Raw genomic sequence first — 19,469 nt, 5'->3', positions numbered from 1 at the left:
TGAAATGAAGGGGGTAAGTTGGAGCAAGGTTTCATAGGAGTGGTATGAGGTTTATGCAGTAATTGATATTAGAAAATGATGATGTTTGAATGTAGTGGTGTATGTTGAAAAAGTGCCAAGGTTTGAATAGCTATGTTAATATTGGAATTCAAAATATGAATGTGGTGGAAAGATGGTGGAAATTAACTTACATAAATAATAAGGGATTAAAGGTTGATGTCAAATTATAGATAATGTGTGGTATTCCTGGGAAAATGTATGGGCTAGTAATTACATGCAATTTTTTTTTTTATGTTTTTATTTTTTATACTGAGCATCGTTGGGCAAGCGTGTTGGTAGGTAGCAAGGAACGACGAGAAATGGCCACCGACCCATACATTGTACTTCACACGTCAAATCGCAATGATAAATACTTAAAAGCTAATTAACCTGAGTTCAATGTTGATTCATCCAGCAGAAGGCAAACCTGTATAACACGTCGATCAGCAATCGCCCTATTTCGACAGGTATCAAGAATTCATGGTGGAGGTAACTAAACTTACATCACAGCTTTTATGCATGTAGGTATGTTTGATCGTAGTACGCAATGACTGGTCTCATGATCTCGGCAGGGGTGTGTGATGTCTCCATGATTGTGTAATTTGTTTATGGATGGGGTTGTTAGGGAGGTGAATGCAAGAGTTTTGGAGAGAGGGGCAAGTATGCAGTCTGTTGTGGACGAGAGGGCTTGGGAAGTGAGTCAGTTGTTGTTGGCTGATGATACAGCACTGGTGGCTGATTTGGGTGAGAAAGTGCAGAAGCTGGTGACTGAGTTTGGTAAAGTGTGTGGAAGTGGAAAGCTGCGAGTAGATGTGAATAAGAGCAAGGTTATTAGGTACAGTAGGGTTGAGGGACAAGTCATTTGGGGGGTAAGTTTGAATGGAGAAAAACTGGAAGAAGTAAGGTGTTTTAGATATCTGGGAGTGGATTTGGCAGTGGATGGAACCATGGAAGTAGAAGTGAGTTATAGGGTAGGGGAGGGGGCGAAAGTTCTGGGAGCATTAAGAAATGTGTGGAAGGTGAGAGCATTATCTCGGAAAGCAAAAATGGGTGTTTGAAGGAATAGTGGTTCCAACAATGTTGTATGGTTGTGAGGCGTGGGCTATAGATAGAGTTGTGTGGAGGAGGGTGGTTGTGCTGGAAATGAAATGTTTGAGGACAATATGTGATGTGAGATGGTTTGATCGAGTAAGTAATGAAAGGGTAAGAGAGATGTGTGGTAATAAAAAGAGTGTGGTTGAGAGAGTAGAAGAGAGTGTTTTGAAATAGTTTGGGCACATGGAGAGAATGAGTGAGGAAAGATTGACCAAGAGGATATATGTGTCAGAGGTGGAGGGAACGAGAAGTGGGAGACCAAACTGGAGGTGGAAAGATGGAGTGAAAAAGATTTTGAGTGATCGGGGCCTGAACATGCAGGAGGGTGAAAGGTTTGCAAGGAATAGAGTGAATTGGAACGATGTGGTATACTGGGGTCGATGTGCTGTCAGTGGATTGGACCAGAGCATGTGAATTGTCTGGGGTAAACCATGGAAGTTCTGTAGGGCTTGGATGTGGAAAGGGAGCTGTGGTTTTGGGCATTATTGCATGACAGCTAGAGATTGAGTGTGAACAAATGGGGCCTTTTGTTGTTTTTTCCTAGCGCTACCTCGCACACACGAGGGGGGAGGGGGATGGTATTCCATGTGTGGCGAGGTGGCGATGGGAATGAATAAAGGCAGACAGTGTGAATTGTGTGCATGGGTATATATGTATGTGTCTGTGTGTGTATATATATGTGTACATTGAGATGTATAGGTATGTATGTTTGTGTGTGTGGACGTGTGTGTATATACATGTGTATGTGGTTGGGTTGGGCCATTTCTTTCGTCTGTTTCCTTGCGCTACCTTGCAAACACGGGAGACAGCGACAAAGCAAAATAAATGAATATATATGAGATATATGGGAGCGGGGGGCTGGAAATCCTCCCCTCTCGTTTTTTTTTTTAATTTTCCAAAAGAAGGAACAGAGAATTGGGCCAGGTGAGGGTATTCCCTCAAAGGCCCAGTCCTCTGTTCTTAACGCTACCTTGCTAATGCGGGAAATGGCGAATAGTTTGGGGAAAAAAAAAAAAAAATATGAGATATATAGGGCATGTATGTATATACATGTGTATGTGGGTGGGTTGGGCCATTCTTTCATCTGTTTCCTTGTACTACCTCGCTAATGCGGTAGACAGCAACAGAGTATAACAAAAAAATGAATAAATACTAATTGATAAGCATGGAAAAGAGACTTTTGGGTTTGAGTGTGCTGAGATGGGCAGCTGGTGATGTCTGATCATTACCTTGCAGAGCTGAGAGTGAAGATTTGTAGCAGTTGTGAGATAAAAGAAATGTTATGGGTGAGAAGTGAGTGGTGAGAATAAGTGAGCTTGGAAATGAGACGTGTGAAGAAATACCAGGATGGGTTGAGTGTAGAATGGCTAAAGGTGAGTGTAAATGAAGCTAGTGGATTTGATGAGGAATGGAAGGTAATTTGGGATGCAGTTGGGGTGTGTGAGAGATGCATGTAGCATGTATAAGTTGCAAGTGGGCAGGTTAGAAAGGGTAGTGAGTGGTGGGATGAAGCAAAGTTGCTAATGAGAGAGAGACGAGAGAGATATGGGCAGTACTCACAGGGAAGAAAAGTGCAAATGATTGGAAGATGTATAAGGGAAAGCAGCAGGTCAAAAGGAAGGTGCTTGGGTTGAAAAAGAGGGCAAGTGAGAGTTGGGATGAGTGAATATCCATAAACCTCAGGAAGAATGTGATGTTTTTAAAGGGCAAAAACAAGAAAACAGATGGGAACATCAGTGAAGGGGGCAGATGGGGAGCTAGTAACAGTTAATGATGAAGTGAAGAGATGGAGTGAGTGTTTGGAAAAATTATTGAAAGTGTTTAAGGATAGGATGGCAGATGCAGGGTGTTTAGACTGGGGTGGTATGCAAAATGAAAGAATCATGGAGAGAGATTTGGTGAAGAGAAAAGAGGTGGTGAAGGCATTACATAAAATGAAATGTGGCAAGGCAGTTGGGGTGGATAGTACTGCAGCTGAATTTCTTAAGGGGATGACTGTGTCGGTGATTATAGTTAGGAGTTTCAGTATATGTATACTTTATGTAGAGGTGCCTGAGGATTAGTAGAAAGCATGTGTAATGCCATTGTATAAAGGCAGGGGGGATAAAGGTGATTGTTCGTGTTCAAACTGCAGAGTTATACATTTTTGAGTTCTTGATAAGTTGTGTGGGAGAGTAGTGATTTAGAAGGTGAAGGCATGTACAGAGCATCACACTGGGAGGAACAGTGAAGTTTCAGAATTGGTATAGGATGTGTGGATCAGGTGTTTGCTTTAAAGAATGTGTGTGAGAAATAGACATATAGAAGGATTTTAATGTGGCATTTATGGCTCTGGAGAAACCATGTGATAAGGTTGATAGAGGAGACGCCATGTGGAATGTGTTAAGAATGTGTGGTTTGGGAGGAAAGCTGCTAGAAGCAATGAGTTTTCATCAAGAGTGTAAGAATGTGTGGTTTGGGAGGAAAGCTGCTAGAAGCAATGAGTTTTCATCAAGAGTGTAATGCATGTGTATAATGAGGAAGAGAGGAGATTGAGTGGTTTCAATAAAGTTTGGCCTGTGGCAGGGGTGTGTGATCTCACCCTTGTTATTTTCATGTTTATGGATGAGATGGTGAGGAAGATAAATGTAAGTCTTGAAAAAAGGGGTGAGTATGCAGTCTATATGGAATGAGAAGGGCCTGAGACGTGAGTCATTTCTTGTTTACTTATTTCATAGCACTGTTGGCTGATTCGAGTGAGAAGCATTGCAATGTGTGTATAGATTTATTCCAGTAGCACAAAAAAGGTTAAGGAAGAGAGATTATCTGTAAACCTACCAATTATGAGGTGAAACAGAGCAGCTATATCTAGTGTATTTTCTTCCTAAGAAGATTTGAATCGTGTTTATCAGTAGGATGAAGAACTAATGGGACTTTGAGTTTGATAATTAAACTGCAATATTTCAGTATATTTTTGCCAGTAGTTAAGTACTTTTTGATTATACTGTTGACAGTGGACTGCACCAGTTCCAAGAATGTAGATTCCTATGTACTTTATGCCAGCTTGTATGTTATGTCAAAAGATTAGCTAACTTTAAGCTGATGGGTTAATAATTTGTGTGTATGATCAAGAATCCCTCTCTTTTTGATGATGTTTTCCTCCCAATGGGTTTACACTCTACTAATCACAGGAACTGTTACAACTTTTGACTGGGGGATTTACCCCTGTATTGCTATTTGGATCATCTCCACTTGTGTAAGATTTTCATCCAGTTGAGATTGTCAATATGATGGCTGATGATTTCTCCAGTATTAGCCAATGACAATGCCAAACCTTACTTTTTTTTTTTTGGCACTGTGGCATAGCACACTGTGCAGTTTGATGCAGTCTTATTAACTGTACTTTCCATTCTTCTGTAGTCAACTTCTTTGTCTTCTTTTTCTCTCCACCTTATCAATTCAAGATTGTATTACGAGAGGGGGAGGACACTGTTTGTTGGTGAATGATAAACTAATACAGTGTAAGAAGACAGTTCACATTCATAGAAAAAAACTGCATTCCAGAGGGACTGTTTGCTGGAATTGGCTGTTAGTTGGTGACTGATAAGTTAATACAGTGTAAGAAGAAAGATCTTATTCATCAAAGATGTCTTTTTTTTTAATGTGCATTTAATTATAATAATTGACAGGAAGGGGAGATGTCACTGGATAATCATGATGTTGCAGAATCGTGGATGGAGAATGACCCTGACAGTGAAGTTAAAACAAAGTAAGTCTTTTTTTCATTATGTTTCATTTCTAGCGAAATATTTAGAAAGTGGCCATACACTTTTTGGCTCTAGATAGTAACAGTACGAGTTTATGAAAATAGACATGAAGTATGTTTTCTGTATTACAGGTAATTAGATGAACCTGTTTGGACATATGTTTCTGCATTTGCAGTTTTTATGGAAAGATCTTTCAGTCTTCTTTTTTATGACATAGTAGTTATAGAGCAATTGTAATTATCGGACTGTATTTTTTTTATAGATATTGTGTAATAGTTACAGACCAATGACAATGTCTTTTTTTCAGGGTAAGAGTAGTGCATGTTTGTGTATTATAGTGGACAAGATTTCACTACATTAGATCTTAGGTTGTGCTGTGTCTTTTATAGTCACTTTAACTACTAAATGTGGAATGGTGCTGGTGGCAGCTTGAATATTTATCAACTCCACTAATCAGTTTAAAGGATAGAGTGACTGTTTTGCTTTCATGTTTTGTTTTGTTCTATGTAGAAAAGATATTAAATATTTTTTGATTTGGATAACCGGTTAGGTCTCAGAACTACCTTTAGTAACTTGTATTACTTACATTTATATTTATGGCAATGACACATTTTTTGATGTATAGGAAATTTTATTTGAAGACTGTGTTTTCCCTCATGATAGTTATTTGTAATACAATATAGCAGCACAAATGCACTACATTCCCTTATAGCTGCACTTTATAATGTTTCATCATATCTTTATAATCTTTTTGTTTCAGAATTGTGATGGTGACACTTCTTTATTTTTAGTTTAGAATAACAGATGTAGGTTATCCAACCAGTCTGATTAATAAGTGGAATGCAAATTTGTATACAGTGTATATATGATTTTCTTGTTGCATAGTATTTGATCTTGATATATATATATATATATATATATATATATATATATATATATATATATATATATATATATATATATATAAATATATTTTTTTTTTTTTTGCTTTGTCGCTGTCTCCCGCGTTTGCGAGGTAGCGCAAGGAAACAGACGAAAGAAATGGCCCAACCCACCCCCATACACATGCCTTGATTCAATCCACTGACAGCACGTCAACCCCGGTATACCACATCGCTCCAATTCACTCTAGTCTTTGCCCTCCTTTCACCCTCCTGCATGTTCAGGCCCCGATCACACAAAATCTTTTTCACTCCATCTTTCCACCTCCAATTTGGTCTCCCTCTTCTCCTCGTTCCCTCCACCTCCGACACATATATCCTCTTGGTCAATCTTTCCTCACTCATTCTCTCCATGTGACCAAACCATTTCAAAACACCCTCTTCTGCTCTCTCAACCACGCTCTTTTTATTTCCACACATCTCTCTTACCCTTACGTTACTTACTCGATCAAACCACCTCACACCACACATTGTCCTCAAACATCTCATTTCCAGCACATCCATCCTCCTGCGCACAACTCTATCCATAGTCCACGCCTCGCAACCATACAACATTGTTGGAACCACTATTCCTTCAAACATACCCATTTTTGCTTTCCGAGATAATGTTCTCGACTTCCACACATTCTTCAAGGCTCCCAGAATTTTCGCCCCCTCCCCCACCCTATGATCCACTTCCGCTTCCATGGTTCCATCCGCTGCCAGATCCACTCCCAGATATCTAAAACACTTCACTTCCTCCAGTTTTTCTCCATTCAAACTCACCTCCCAATTGAATTGACCCTCAACCCTACTGTACCTAATAACCTTGCTCTTATTCACATTTACTCTTAACTTTCTTCTTTCACACACTTTACCAAACTCAGTCACCAGCTTCTGCAGTTTCTCACATGAATCAGCCACCAGCACTGTATCATCAGCGAACAACAACTGACTCACTTCCCAAGCTCTCTCATCCCCAACAGACTTCATACTTGCCCCTCTTTCCAAAACTCTTGCATTCACCTCCCTAACAACCCCATCCATAAACAAATTAAACAACCATGGAGACATCACACACCCCTGCCGCAAACCTACATTCACTGAGAACCAATCACTTTCCTCTCTTCCTACACGTACACATGCCTTACATTCTCGATAAAAACTTTTCACTGCTTCTAACAACTTGCCTCCCACACCATATATTCTTAATACCTTCCACAGAGCATCTCTATCAACTCTATCATATGCCTTCTCCAGATCCATAAATGCTACATACAAATCCATTTGCTTTTCTAAGTATTTCTCACGTACATTCTTCAAAGCAAACACCTGATCCACACATCCTCTACCACTTCTGAAACCACACTGCTCTTGACCAATCTGATGCTCTGTACATGCCTTCACCCTCTCAATCAATACCCTCCCATATAATTTGCCAGGAATACTCAACAAACTTATACCTCTGTAATTTGAGCACTCACTCTTATCCCCTTTGCCTTTGTACAATGGCACTATGCACGCATTCCACCAATCCTCAGGCACCTCACCATGAGTCATACATACATTAAATAACCTTACCAACCAGTCAACAATACAGTCACCCCCTTTTTTAATAAATTCCACTGCAATACCATCCAAACCTGCTGCCTTGCCGGCTTTCATCTTCCGCAAAGCTTTTACTACCTCTTCTCTGTTTACCAACTCATTTTCCCTAACCCTCGCACTTTGCACACCACCTCGACCAAAACACCCTATATCTGCCACTCTATCATCAAACACATTCAAGAAACCTTCAAAATACTCACTCCATCTCCTTCTCACATCACCACTACTTGTTATCACCTCCCCATTTGCGCCCTTCACTGAAGTTCCCATTTGCTCCCTTGTCTTACGCACTTTATTTACCTCCTTCCAGAACATCTTTTTATTCTTATATATATCTTATATATATCTTATATGTATCTTATATATTTTTTTTTTTTTTTTTTTTTTAATACCTCGTCGCTGTCTCCCGCGTTTGCGAGGTAGCGCAAGGAAACAGACGAAAGAAATGGCCCAACCCCCCCCATACACATGTACATACACACGTCCACACACGCAAATATACATACCTACACAGCTTTCCATGGTTTACCCCGGACGCTTCACATGCCTTGATTCAATCCACTGACAGCACGTTAACCCCTGTATACCACATCGCTCCAATTCACTCTATTCCTTGCCCTCCTTTCACCCTCCTGCATGTTCAGGCCCCGATCACACAAAATCCTTTTCACTCCATCTTTCCACCTCCAATTTGGTCTCCCTCTTCTCCTCGTTCCCTCCACCTCCGACACATATATCCTCTTGGTCAATCTTTCCTCGCTCATTCTCTCCATGTGACCAAACCATTTCAAAACACCCTCTTCTGCTCTCTCAAACACGCTCTTTTTATTTCCACACATCTCTCTTACCCTTACGTTACTTACTCGATCAAACCACCTCACACCACACATTGTCCTCAAACATCTCATTTCCAGCACATCCATCCTCCTGCGCACAACTCTATCCATAGCCCACGCCTCGCAACCATACAACATTGTTGGAACCACTATTCCTTCAAACATACCCATTTTTGCTTTCCGAGATAATGTTCTCGACTTCCACACATTCTTCAAGGCTCCCAGGATTTTCGCCCCCTCCCATCACCCTATGATCCACTTCCGCTTTTATGGTTCCATCCGCTGCCAGATCCACTCGCAGATATCTAAAACACTTTAATTCCTCCAGTTTTTCGCCATTCAAACTTACCTCCCAATTGACTTGACCCTCAACCCTACTGTACCTAATTACCTTGCTCTTATTCACATTTATTCTTAACTTTATTCTTTCACACACTTTACCAAACTCAGTCACCAGCTTCTGCAGTTTCTCACATGAATCAGCCACCAGCGCTGTATCATCAGCGAACAACAACTGACTCACTTCCCAAGCTCTCTCATCCCCAACATACTTCATACTTGCCCCTCTTGTCAAAACTCTTGCATTCACCTCCCTAACAACCCCATCCATAAACAAATTAAACAGCCATGGAGACATCACACACCCCTGCCGCAAACCTACATTCACTGAGAACCAATCACTTTCCTCTCTTCCTACACGTACACATGCCTTACATCCTCGATAAAAACTTTTCACTGCTTCTAACAACTTGCCTCCCACACCATATATTCTTAATACCTTCCACATAGCATCTCTATCAACTCTATCATATGCCTTCTCCAGATCCATAAATGCTACATACAAATCCATTTGCTTTTCTAAGCATTTCTCACATACATTCTTCAAAGCAAACACCTGATCCACACATCCTCTACCACTTCTGAAACCACACTGCTCTTCCCCAATCTGATGCTCTGTACATGCCTTCACCCTCTCAATCAATACCCTCCCATATAATTTACCAGGAATACTCAACAAACTTATACCTCTGTAATTTGAGCACTCACTCTTATCCCCTTTGCCTTTGTACAATGGCACTATGCACGCATTCCGCCAATCCTCAGGCACCTCACCATGAGTCATACATACATTAAATAACCTTACCAACCAGTCAATAATACAGTCACCCCCTTTTTTAATAAATTCCACTGCAATACCATCCAAACCTGCTGCCTTGCCGGCTTTCATCTTCCGCAAAGCTTTTACAACCTCATTTCTGTTTACCAAATCATTTTCCCAAACCCTCTCACATTTATTCATTTATTTATTTTGCTTTGTCGCTGTCTCCTGCGTTTGCGAGGTAGCGTAAGGAAACAGACGAAAGAAATGGCCCAACCCACCCCCATGCACATGTATATACATACACGTCCACACACGCAAATATACATACCTATACATCTCAATGTACACATATATATACACACACAGACACATACATATATACACATGCACACAATTCACACTGCCTTTATTTGTTCCCATCGCCACCTCGCCACACATGGAATACCATCCCCCTCCCCCCTCATGTGTGCGAGGTAACGCTAGGAAAAGACATCAAAGGCCCCATTCGTTCACACTCAGTCTAGCTGTCATGCGATAATGCCCGAAACCACAGCTCCCTTTCCACATCCAGGCCCCACACAACTTTCCATGGTTTACCCCAGACCCTTCACATGCCCTGATTCAATCCACTGACAGCACGCCAACCCCAGTATACCACATCGATCCAGTTCACTCTATTCCTTGCCTGCCTTTCACCCTCCTGCATGTTCAGGCCCCGATCACTCAAAATCTTTTTCATTCCATCTTTCCACCTCCAATTTGGTCTCCCACTTCTCCTCGTTCCCCCCACCTCCGACACATATATCCTCTTGGTCAATCTTTCCTCACTCATTCTCTCCATGTGCCCAAACCATTTCAAAACACCCTCTTCTGCTCTCTCAACCACGCTCTTTTTATTTCCACACATCTCTCTTACCCTTACGTTACTTACTCAATCAAACCACCTCACACCACACATTGTCCTCAAACATCTCATTTCCAGCACATCCATCCTCCTGCGCACAACTCTATCCATAGCCCACGCCTCGCAACCATACAACATTGTTGGAACCACTATTCCTTCAACCATACCCATTTTTGCTTTCCGAGATAATGTTCTCGACTTCCACACATTCTTCAAGGCTCCCAGGATTTTCGCCCCCTCCCCCACCCTATGATCCACTTCCGCTTCCATGGTTCCATCCGCTGCCAGATCCACTCGCAGATATCTAAAACACTTTACTTCCTCCAGTTTTTCTCCATTCAAACTTACCTCCCAATTGACTTGACCCTCAACCCTACTGTACCTAATAACCTTGCTCTTATTCACATTTACTCTTAACTTTTTTCTTACACACACTTTACCAAACTCAGTCACCAGCTTCTGCAGTTTCTCACATGAATCAGCCACCAGCGCTGTATCATCAGCGAACAACAACTGACTCACTTCCCAAGCTCTCTCATCCACAACAGACTTCATACTTGCCCCTCTTTCCAAAACTCTTGCATTTACCTCCCTAACAACCCCATCCATAAACAAATTAAACAACCATGGAGACATCACACACCCCTGCCGCAAACCTACATTCACTGAGAACCAATCACTTTCCTCTCTTCCTACACATGCCTTACATCCTTGATAAAAACTTTTCACTTCTTCTAACAACTTGCCTCCCACACCATATATTCTTGATACCTTCCACATAGCATCTCTATCAACTCTATCATATGCCTTCTCCAGATCCATAAATGCTACATACAAATCCATTTGCTTTTCTAAGTATTTCTCACATACATTCTTCAAAGCAAACACCTGATCCACACATCCTCTACTACTTCTGAAACCACACTGCTCTTGCCCAATCTGATGCTCTGTACATGCCTTCACCCTCTCAATCAATATCCTCCCATATAATTTGCCAGGAATACTCAACAAACTTATACCTCTGTAATTTGAGCACTCACTCTTATCCCCTTTGCCTTTGTACAATGGCACTATGCACGCATTCTGCCAATCCTCAGGCACCTCACCATGAGTCATACATACATTAAATAACCTTACCAACCAGTCAACAATACAGTCACCCCCTTTTTTGATAGATTCCATTGCAATACCATCCAAACCTGCTGCCTTGCTGGCTTTCATGCTTTCATGCTTGTGGCATGAGAAGAGTGGGAGGTGGGTTGATTAGAAAGTGTCGTGAGTGGTGGGATGAAGAAGTAAGATTATTAGTGAAAGAGAAGAGAGAGGCATTTGGACGATTTTTGCAGGGAAAAAATGCAATTGAGTGGGAGATGTATAAAAGAAAGAGACAGGAGGTCAAGAGAAAGGTGCAAGAGGTGAAAAAGAGGGCAAATGAGAGTTAGGGTGAGAGAGTATCATTGAATTTTAGGGAGAATAAAAAGATGTTCTGGGAGGAGGTAAATAAAGTGCGTAAGACAAGGGAGCAAATGGGAACTGCAGTGAAGGGCGCAAATGGGGAGGTGATAACATGTAGTAGTGATGTGAGAAGGAGATGGAGTGAGTATTTTGAAGGTTTGTTGAATGTGTTTGATGATAGAGTGGCAGATATAGGGTGTTTTGGTTGAGGTGGTGCGCAAAGTGAGAGGGTTAGGGAAAATGATTTGGTAAACAAATAAGAGGTGGTAAAAGCTTTGCGGAAGATGAAGCTGGTGATCCATAAATGCTACATACAAATCCATTTGCTTTTGTAAGTATTTCTCACATACATACTTCAAAGCAAACACCTGATCCACACATCCTCTACCACTTCTGAAACCACACTGCTCTTCCCCAATCTGATGCTCTGTACATGCCTTCACCCTCTCAATCAATACCCTCCCATATAATTTACCAGGAATACTCAACAAACTTATACCTCTGAAATTTGAGCACTCACTCTTATCTCCTTTGCCTTTGTACAATGGCACTATGCACGCATTCCGCCAATCCTCAGGCACCTCACCATGAGTCATACATACATTAAATAACCTTACCAACCAGTCAATAATACAGTCACCCCCTTTTTTAATAAATTCCACTGCAATACCATCCAAACGTGCTGCCTTGCCGGCTTTCATCTTCCGCAAAGCTTTTACTACCTCTTCTCTGTTTACCAAATCATTTTCCCTAACCCTCTCACTTTGCACACCACCTCGAACAAAACACCCTATATCTGCCACTCTATCATCAAACACATTCAAGAAACCTTCAAAATACTCACTCCATCTCCTTCTCACATCACCACTACTTGTTATCACCTCCCCATTTGCGCCCTTCACTGAAGTTCCCATTTGCTCCCTTGTCTTACGCACTTTATTTACCTCCTTCCAGAACATCTTTTTATTCTCCCTAAAATTTAATGATACTCTCTCACCCCAACTCTCATTTGCCCTTTTTTTCACCTCTTGCACCTTTCTCTTGACCTCCTGCCTCTTTCTTTTATACATCTCCCACTCAATTGCATTTTTTCCCTGCAAAAATCGTCCAAATGCCTCTCTCTTCTCTTTCACTAATACTCTTACTTCTTCATCCCACCACTCACTACCCTTTCTAATCAACCCACCTCCCACTCTTCTCATGCCACAAGCATCTTTTGCGCAATCCATCACTGATTCCCTAAATACATCCCATTCCTCCCCCACTCCCCTTACTTCCATTGTTCTCACCTTTTTCCATTCTGTACTCAGTCTCTCCTGGTACTTCCTCACACAGGTCTCCTTCCCAAGCTCACTTACTCTCACCACCCTCTTCACCCCAACATTCACTCTTCTTTTCTGAAAACCCATACAAATCTTCACCTTAGCCTCCACAAGATAATGATTAGACATCCCTCCAGTTGCACCTCTCAGCACATTAACATCCAAAAGTCTCTCTTTCGCGCGCCTGTCAATTAACACGTAATCCAATAACGCTCTCTGGCCATCTCTCCTACTTACATAAGTATACTTATGTATATCTCGCTTTTTAAACCAGGTATTCCCAATCATCAGTCCTTTTTCAGCACATAAATCTACAAGCTCTTCACCATTTCCATTTACAACACTGAACACCCCATGTATACCAATTATTCCCTCAACTGCCACATTACTCACCTTTGCATTCAAATCACCCATCACTATAACCCGGTCTCGTGCATCAAAACCACTAACACACTCATTCAGCTGCTCCCAAAACACTTGCCTCTCATGATCTTTCTTCTCATGCCCGGGTGCATATGCACCAATAATCACCCACTTCTCTCCATCAACTTTCTGTTTTACCCATATTAATCGAGAATTTACTTTCTTACATTCTATCACATACTCCCACAACTCCTGTTTCAGGAGTATTGCTACTCCTTCCCTTGCTCTTGTCCTCTCACTAACCCCTGACTTTACTCCCCAGACATTCCCAAACCACTCTTCCCCTTTACCCTTGAGCTTCGTTTCACTCAGAGCCAAAACATCCAGGTTCCTATCCTCAAACATACTACCTATCTCTCCTTTTTTCACATCTTGGTTACATCCACACACATTTAGGCATCCCACTCTGAGCCTTCGAGGAGGATGAGCACTCCCCGCGTGACTCCTTCTTCCGTTTCCCATATTAGAAAGTTAATACAAGGAGGGGAGGATTTCTGGCCCCCCGCTCCCGTCCCCTCTAGTCGCTTTCTACGACACGCGAGGAATACGTGGGAAGTATTCTTTCACCCCTATCCCCAGGGATAATATACATATATATATATACATATACACACACACATACATATATATACATACGAAAAAAGTAAGAAATAATTTAGAAAACTGAAACTTCTAGCTTGAAATGAAATGAGAAAATGAATGTCACATAATGGTTCAACCTCTGGCTATGGAAAAGGGAAATGTATAATTTATTTACACAAACGTCAGTAGTAGTTCTCATCAATTTAACCACTGTATCAATAAGCTTCAATGTCTAAGCTACTTTTTTTTCCAATTTCACTATTTTCTTGTCAAAGCACCATGTATGAAAACTATCACTCCAGTAGCACAACTTTAAACATTTACTTCCCCTTTAAAAAAGTTCTGGGGAAGTCTGTCTCGATACACTGCGGGATACTCTACCACCTGGCGAGGTTTGTGTTGCAGTGGTTCCCGATTCACAAACGTAGTAGCATCACTGGTGGGCGGAAGAACATTCTTGTAACCACAGCAAGGATCACAGTCCATGCAACTCCATTATGATGGTTCTCCATTATGATGGTTCTTCTCCTGCTGGCCAGATCCTGCTTCAGCAATGCTTGTTCACTGTGTAGATCTTTTTATGTTGTATGATAATGATTCACACCCACACAGACATATGCATATGTAAACATGTACATAATTCATGCTGTCTGCCTTTATTCATTCCCATTGCCACCCCGCCACACATGAAATAACAACACCCTCCCCCCTCATGTGCGTGCGGTAGCGCTAGGAAAAGACAACAAATGCCCCATTTGTTCACACTCAGTCTCTAGCTGTCATGTAATAATGCACCAAAACCACAGCTCCCTTTCCACATCCAGGCACTACAGAACTTTCCATGGTTTACCCCAGACGCTTCACATGCCCTGGTTCAATCCATTGAAAGCACGTCGACCCCGGTATACCACATCGTTCCAATTCACTCTATTCCTTGCACGCCTCTCACCCTCCTGCATGTTCAGGCCCCGATCACTCAAAATCTTTTTCACTCCATCTTTCCACCTCCAATTTGGTCTCCCACTTTTCCTCATTCCCTCCACCTCTGACACATATATCCTCTTGGTCAATCTTTCCTCACTCATTCTCTCCATGTTCAAAACACCCTCTTCTGCTCTCTCAACCACACTCTTTTTATTACCACACATCTCTCTTACCCTATTATTACTTACTCGATCAAACCATCTCACACCACATATTGTCCTCAAACATCTCATTTTCAGCACATCCACCCTCCTCTGCACAGCTCTGTCCATAGCCCACGCCTTGCAATCATATAACATTGTTGGAACAACTATTCCTTCAAACATACCCATTTTTGTTTTCCGAGATAATGTTCTTGACTTCCGCACATTCTTCAACGCTCCCAGAACTTTCGCCTCCTCCTCCACCCACTTCCATTGTTCCATCCGCTGCCAAATCCACTCCCAGATATCTAAAACACTTCAATTACTCCAGTTTTTCTCCATTCAAACTTACCTCCCATTTGACTTGTCCCTCAACCCTACTGTACCAAATAACCTTGTTCTTATTCACATTTACTCTCAGCTTTCTTCTTTCACACACTTTACCAAATTCAGTCACCAGCTTCTGCAATTTTTCACACGAATCAGCCACCAGCACTGTAACATCAGCGAACAACAACTGACTCACTTCCCAAGCTCTCTCAACCACAACAGACTGCATGCTTGCCCCTCTCTCCAAAACTCTTGGATTCACCTCCCTAACAACCCCATCCATAAACAAATTAAACAACCATGGAGACATCACACACCCCTGTCGCAAACCTACATTCACCGAGAACCAATCACTTTCGTCTCTTCCTACACGTACACATGCCTTACATCCTCGATAAAAACTTTTCACTGCTTCTAACAACTTACCTCCCACACCATATATTCTTAATACCTTTCACAGGGCATCTCTATCAACTCTATCATATGCCTTCTCCAGATCCAAAAATGCTACATACAAATCCATTTGCTTTTCTAAGTATTTTTCACGTACATTCTTCAATGCAAACACCTGATCCAAACATCCTCTACCACTTCTGAAACCACAGTGCTCTTCCCCAATCTGATGCTCTGTGCATGCCTTCACTCTCTCAATCAATACCCTCCCATATATTTACCAGATGTACTGGAAGGAGGTAAATAGGGTGCGTAAGACAAGGGAGCAAATGGGAACTTCAGTGAAGGGCGTAAATGGGGAGGTGATAACAAGTAGTGGTGATGTGAGAAGGAGATGGAATGAGTATTTTGAAGGTTTGTTGAATGTGTCTGATGACAGAGTGGCAGATATAGGGTGTTTGGGTCGAGGTGGTGTGCAAAGTGAGAGGGTTAGGGAAAATGATTTGGTAAACAGAGAAGAGGTAGTAAAAGCTTTGCGGAAGATGAAAGCCGGCAAGGCAGCAGGTTTGGATGGTATTGCAGTGGAATTTATTAAAAAAGGGGGTGACTGTATTGTTGACTGGTTGGTAAGGTTATTTAATGTATGTATGACTCATGGTGAGGTGCCTGAGGATTGGCGGAATGCGTGCATAGTGCCATTGTACAAAGGCAAAGGGGATAAGAGTGAGTGCTCAAATTACAGAGGTATAAGTTTGTTGAGTATTCCTGGTAAATTATATGGGAGGGTATTGATTGAGAGGGTGAAGGCATGTACAGAGCATCAGATTGGGGAAGAGCAGTGTGGTTTCAGAAGTGGTAGAGGATGTGTGGATCAGGTGTTTGCTTTGAAGAATGTATGTGAGAAATACTTAGAAAAGCAAATGGATTTGTATGTAGCATTTATGGATCTGGAGAAGGCATATGATAGAGTTGATAGAGATGCTCTGTGGAAGGTATTAAGAATATATGGTGTGGGAGGCAAGTTGTTAGAAGCAGTGAAAAGTTTTATCGAGGATGTAAGGCATGTGTACGTGTAGGAAGAGAGGAAAGTGATTGGTTCTCAGTGAATGTAGGTTTGCGGCAGGGGTGTGTGATGTCTCCATGGTTGTTTAATTTGTTTATGGATGGGGTTGTTAGGGAGGTAAATGCAAGAGTTTTGGAAAGAGGGGCAAGTATGAAGTCTGTTGGGGATGAGAGAGCTTGGGAAGTGAGTCAGTTGTTGTTCGCTGATGATACAGCGCTGGTGGCGGATTCATGTGAGAAACTGCAGAAGCTGGTGACGGAGTTTGGTAAAGTGTGTGGAAGAAGAAAGTTAAGAGTAAATGTGAATAAGAGCAAGGTTATTAGGTACAGTAGGGTTGAGGGTCAAGTCAATTGGGAGGTGAGTTTGAATGGAGAAAAACTGGAGGAAGTGAAGTGTTTTAGATATCTGGGAGTGGACCTGTCAGCGGATGGAACCATGGAAGCGGAAGTGGATCATAGGGTGGGGGAGGGGGCGAAAATTTTGGGAGCCTTGAAAAATGTGTGGAAGTCGAGAACATTATCTCGGAAAGCAAAAATGGGTATGTTTGAAGGAATAGTGGTTCCAACAATGTTGTATGGTTGCGAGGCGTGGGCTATGGATAGAGTTGTGCGCAGGAGGATGGATGTGCTGGAAATGAGATGTTTGAGGACAATGTGTGGTGTGAGGTGGTTTGATCGAGTAAGTAACGTAAGGGTAAGAGAGATGTGTGGAAATAAAAAGAGCGTGGTTGAGAGAGCTAGAAGAGGGTGTTTTGAAATGGTTTGGGCACATGGAGAGAATGAGTGAGGAAAGATTGACCAAGAGGATATATGTGTCGGAGGTGGAGGGAACGAGGAGAAGAGGGAGACCAAATTGGAGGTGGAAAGATGGAGTGAAAAGGATTTTGTGTGATCGGGGCCTGAACATGCAGGAGGGTGAAAGGAGGGCAAGGAATAGAGTGAATTGGAGCGATGTGGTATACAGGGGTTGACGTGCTGTCAGTGGATTGAATCAAGGCATGTGAAGCGTCCGGGGTAAACCATGGAAAGGTGTGTAGGTATGTATATTTGCGTGTGTGGACGTGTGTATGTACATGTGTATGGGGGGGGGTTGGGCCATTTCTTTCGTCTGTTTCCTTGCGCTACCTCGCAAACGCGGGAGACAGCGACAAAGTATAAAAAAAAAAAAAAAAAATAATAATTTACCAGGAATACTCAACAAACTTATACCTCTGTAATTTTAGCACTCACTTTTATCCCCTTTGCGTTTGTACAATGGCACTATGCAAGCATTCCGCCAATCCTCAGGCACCTCACCATGAGACATACGTACCGTAAATAACCTTACCAACCAGTCAACAATACAGTCACCCCCTTTTTTAATAAATTTTACTGCAATACCATCCAAACCCGCTGCCTTGCCAGCTTTCATCTTCCGCAACGTTTTTCTACCACTTCTCTGTTTACCAAATCATTTTCCCTAACCCTCTCACTTTACACACCACCTCGACCAGAACACCCTATATCTGCCACTCTGTCATCAAACACATTTTTCTTATTATACTTTGTTGCTGTCTCGTGCACATGGAAACAGACGAAAGAATGGCCCAACCCACCCATATACACATGTTTATACATAAACGCCCACACACACACATATACATACCTATACATTTCAACGTATACATACATTTACATACACAGACATATACATATATACACATGTACATATTCATACATGATGCCTTCATCCATTTCTGCAGCTACCTTGCCACACTTGAAATGGCACCCCAGTCTGATGCTCTGTACATACCTTTACCCTCTCAATCAATACTCTCCCATATAATTTTCCAGGAATACTCAACAAACTTATACTTTTGTAATTTGAACACTCACCTTTATCTCCTTTGCCTTTGTACAATGGCACTATGCATGCATTCCACCAATCCTCAGGCACTTCATCATGAACCATACATACATTGAATATCCTCACCAACCAGTCAACAACACAGTCACAACCTTCCCACTGCAGTACCATGCAAACCCTCCGCCTTACTGGCTTTCATCTTCCGAAAAGCTTTTACCACCTCTTCTTTGTTTGCCAAAGCATTCTTTATGACCCACTCACTTTGCACACCACTTTGACCAAAACACCCTATATCTGCCATGTTATCAAACACATTCAACAAATTTTCAAAATACTCTCTCCTTCTCACTTCACTACTTGTTATTACCTCCCCATTAGCCCCCTTCACCAATGTTCTTATTTGTTCTCTTGTCTTATGCTCTTTATTTACCTCCTTCCAAAATATCTTTTTATTCCCCCTAAAATTTAACAATACTCTCTCACCCCAACTCTCATTTGCCCTGTTTTTCACCTCTTGCCCCTTTCTCTTGACCTCTTGCCTCTTTCTTTTTTATACATTTCCCAGTCATTTGCACTATTTTCCTGCTAAAATCATCCAAATGCCTCTCTCTTCTCTTTCACTAACAATCTTACTTCTTCGTCCCACCACTCACTACCCTTTCCAATCTGCCTACCTCCC

General features: G+C 41.8%; 1 protein-coding gene across 1 annotated transcript in view; it reads left to right on the top strand.

Annotated features, from left to right (window-relative positions):
- hppy (MAP4K3-like protein hppy) overlaps positions 1-19,469 on the top strand; it is a 566,945-nt gene that overhangs the window by 161,569 nt on the left and 385,907 nt on the right. Inside the window, exon 10 of the mRNA XM_071686180.1 lies at positions 4,803-4,882. Within this exon, the coding sequence (XP_071542281.1) occupies positions 4,803-4,882 (80 nt within the window). The remainder of the gene's footprint in view (positions 1-4,802; positions 4,883-19,469) is intronic.

The sequence above is a fragment of the Panulirus ornatus genome, chromosome 41 (genome assembly GCF_036320965.1).
Source record: "Panulirus ornatus isolate Po-2019 chromosome 41, ASM3632096v1, whole genome shotgun sequence".
NCBI classification, from domain to species: domain Eukaryota; kingdom Metazoa; phylum Arthropoda; class Malacostraca; order Decapoda; family Palinuridae; genus Panulirus; species Panulirus ornatus.
The sequence above is the reverse complement of the archived record's forward strand: the minus strand, read 5'-3'. Positions and strand labels throughout refer to the sequence as shown.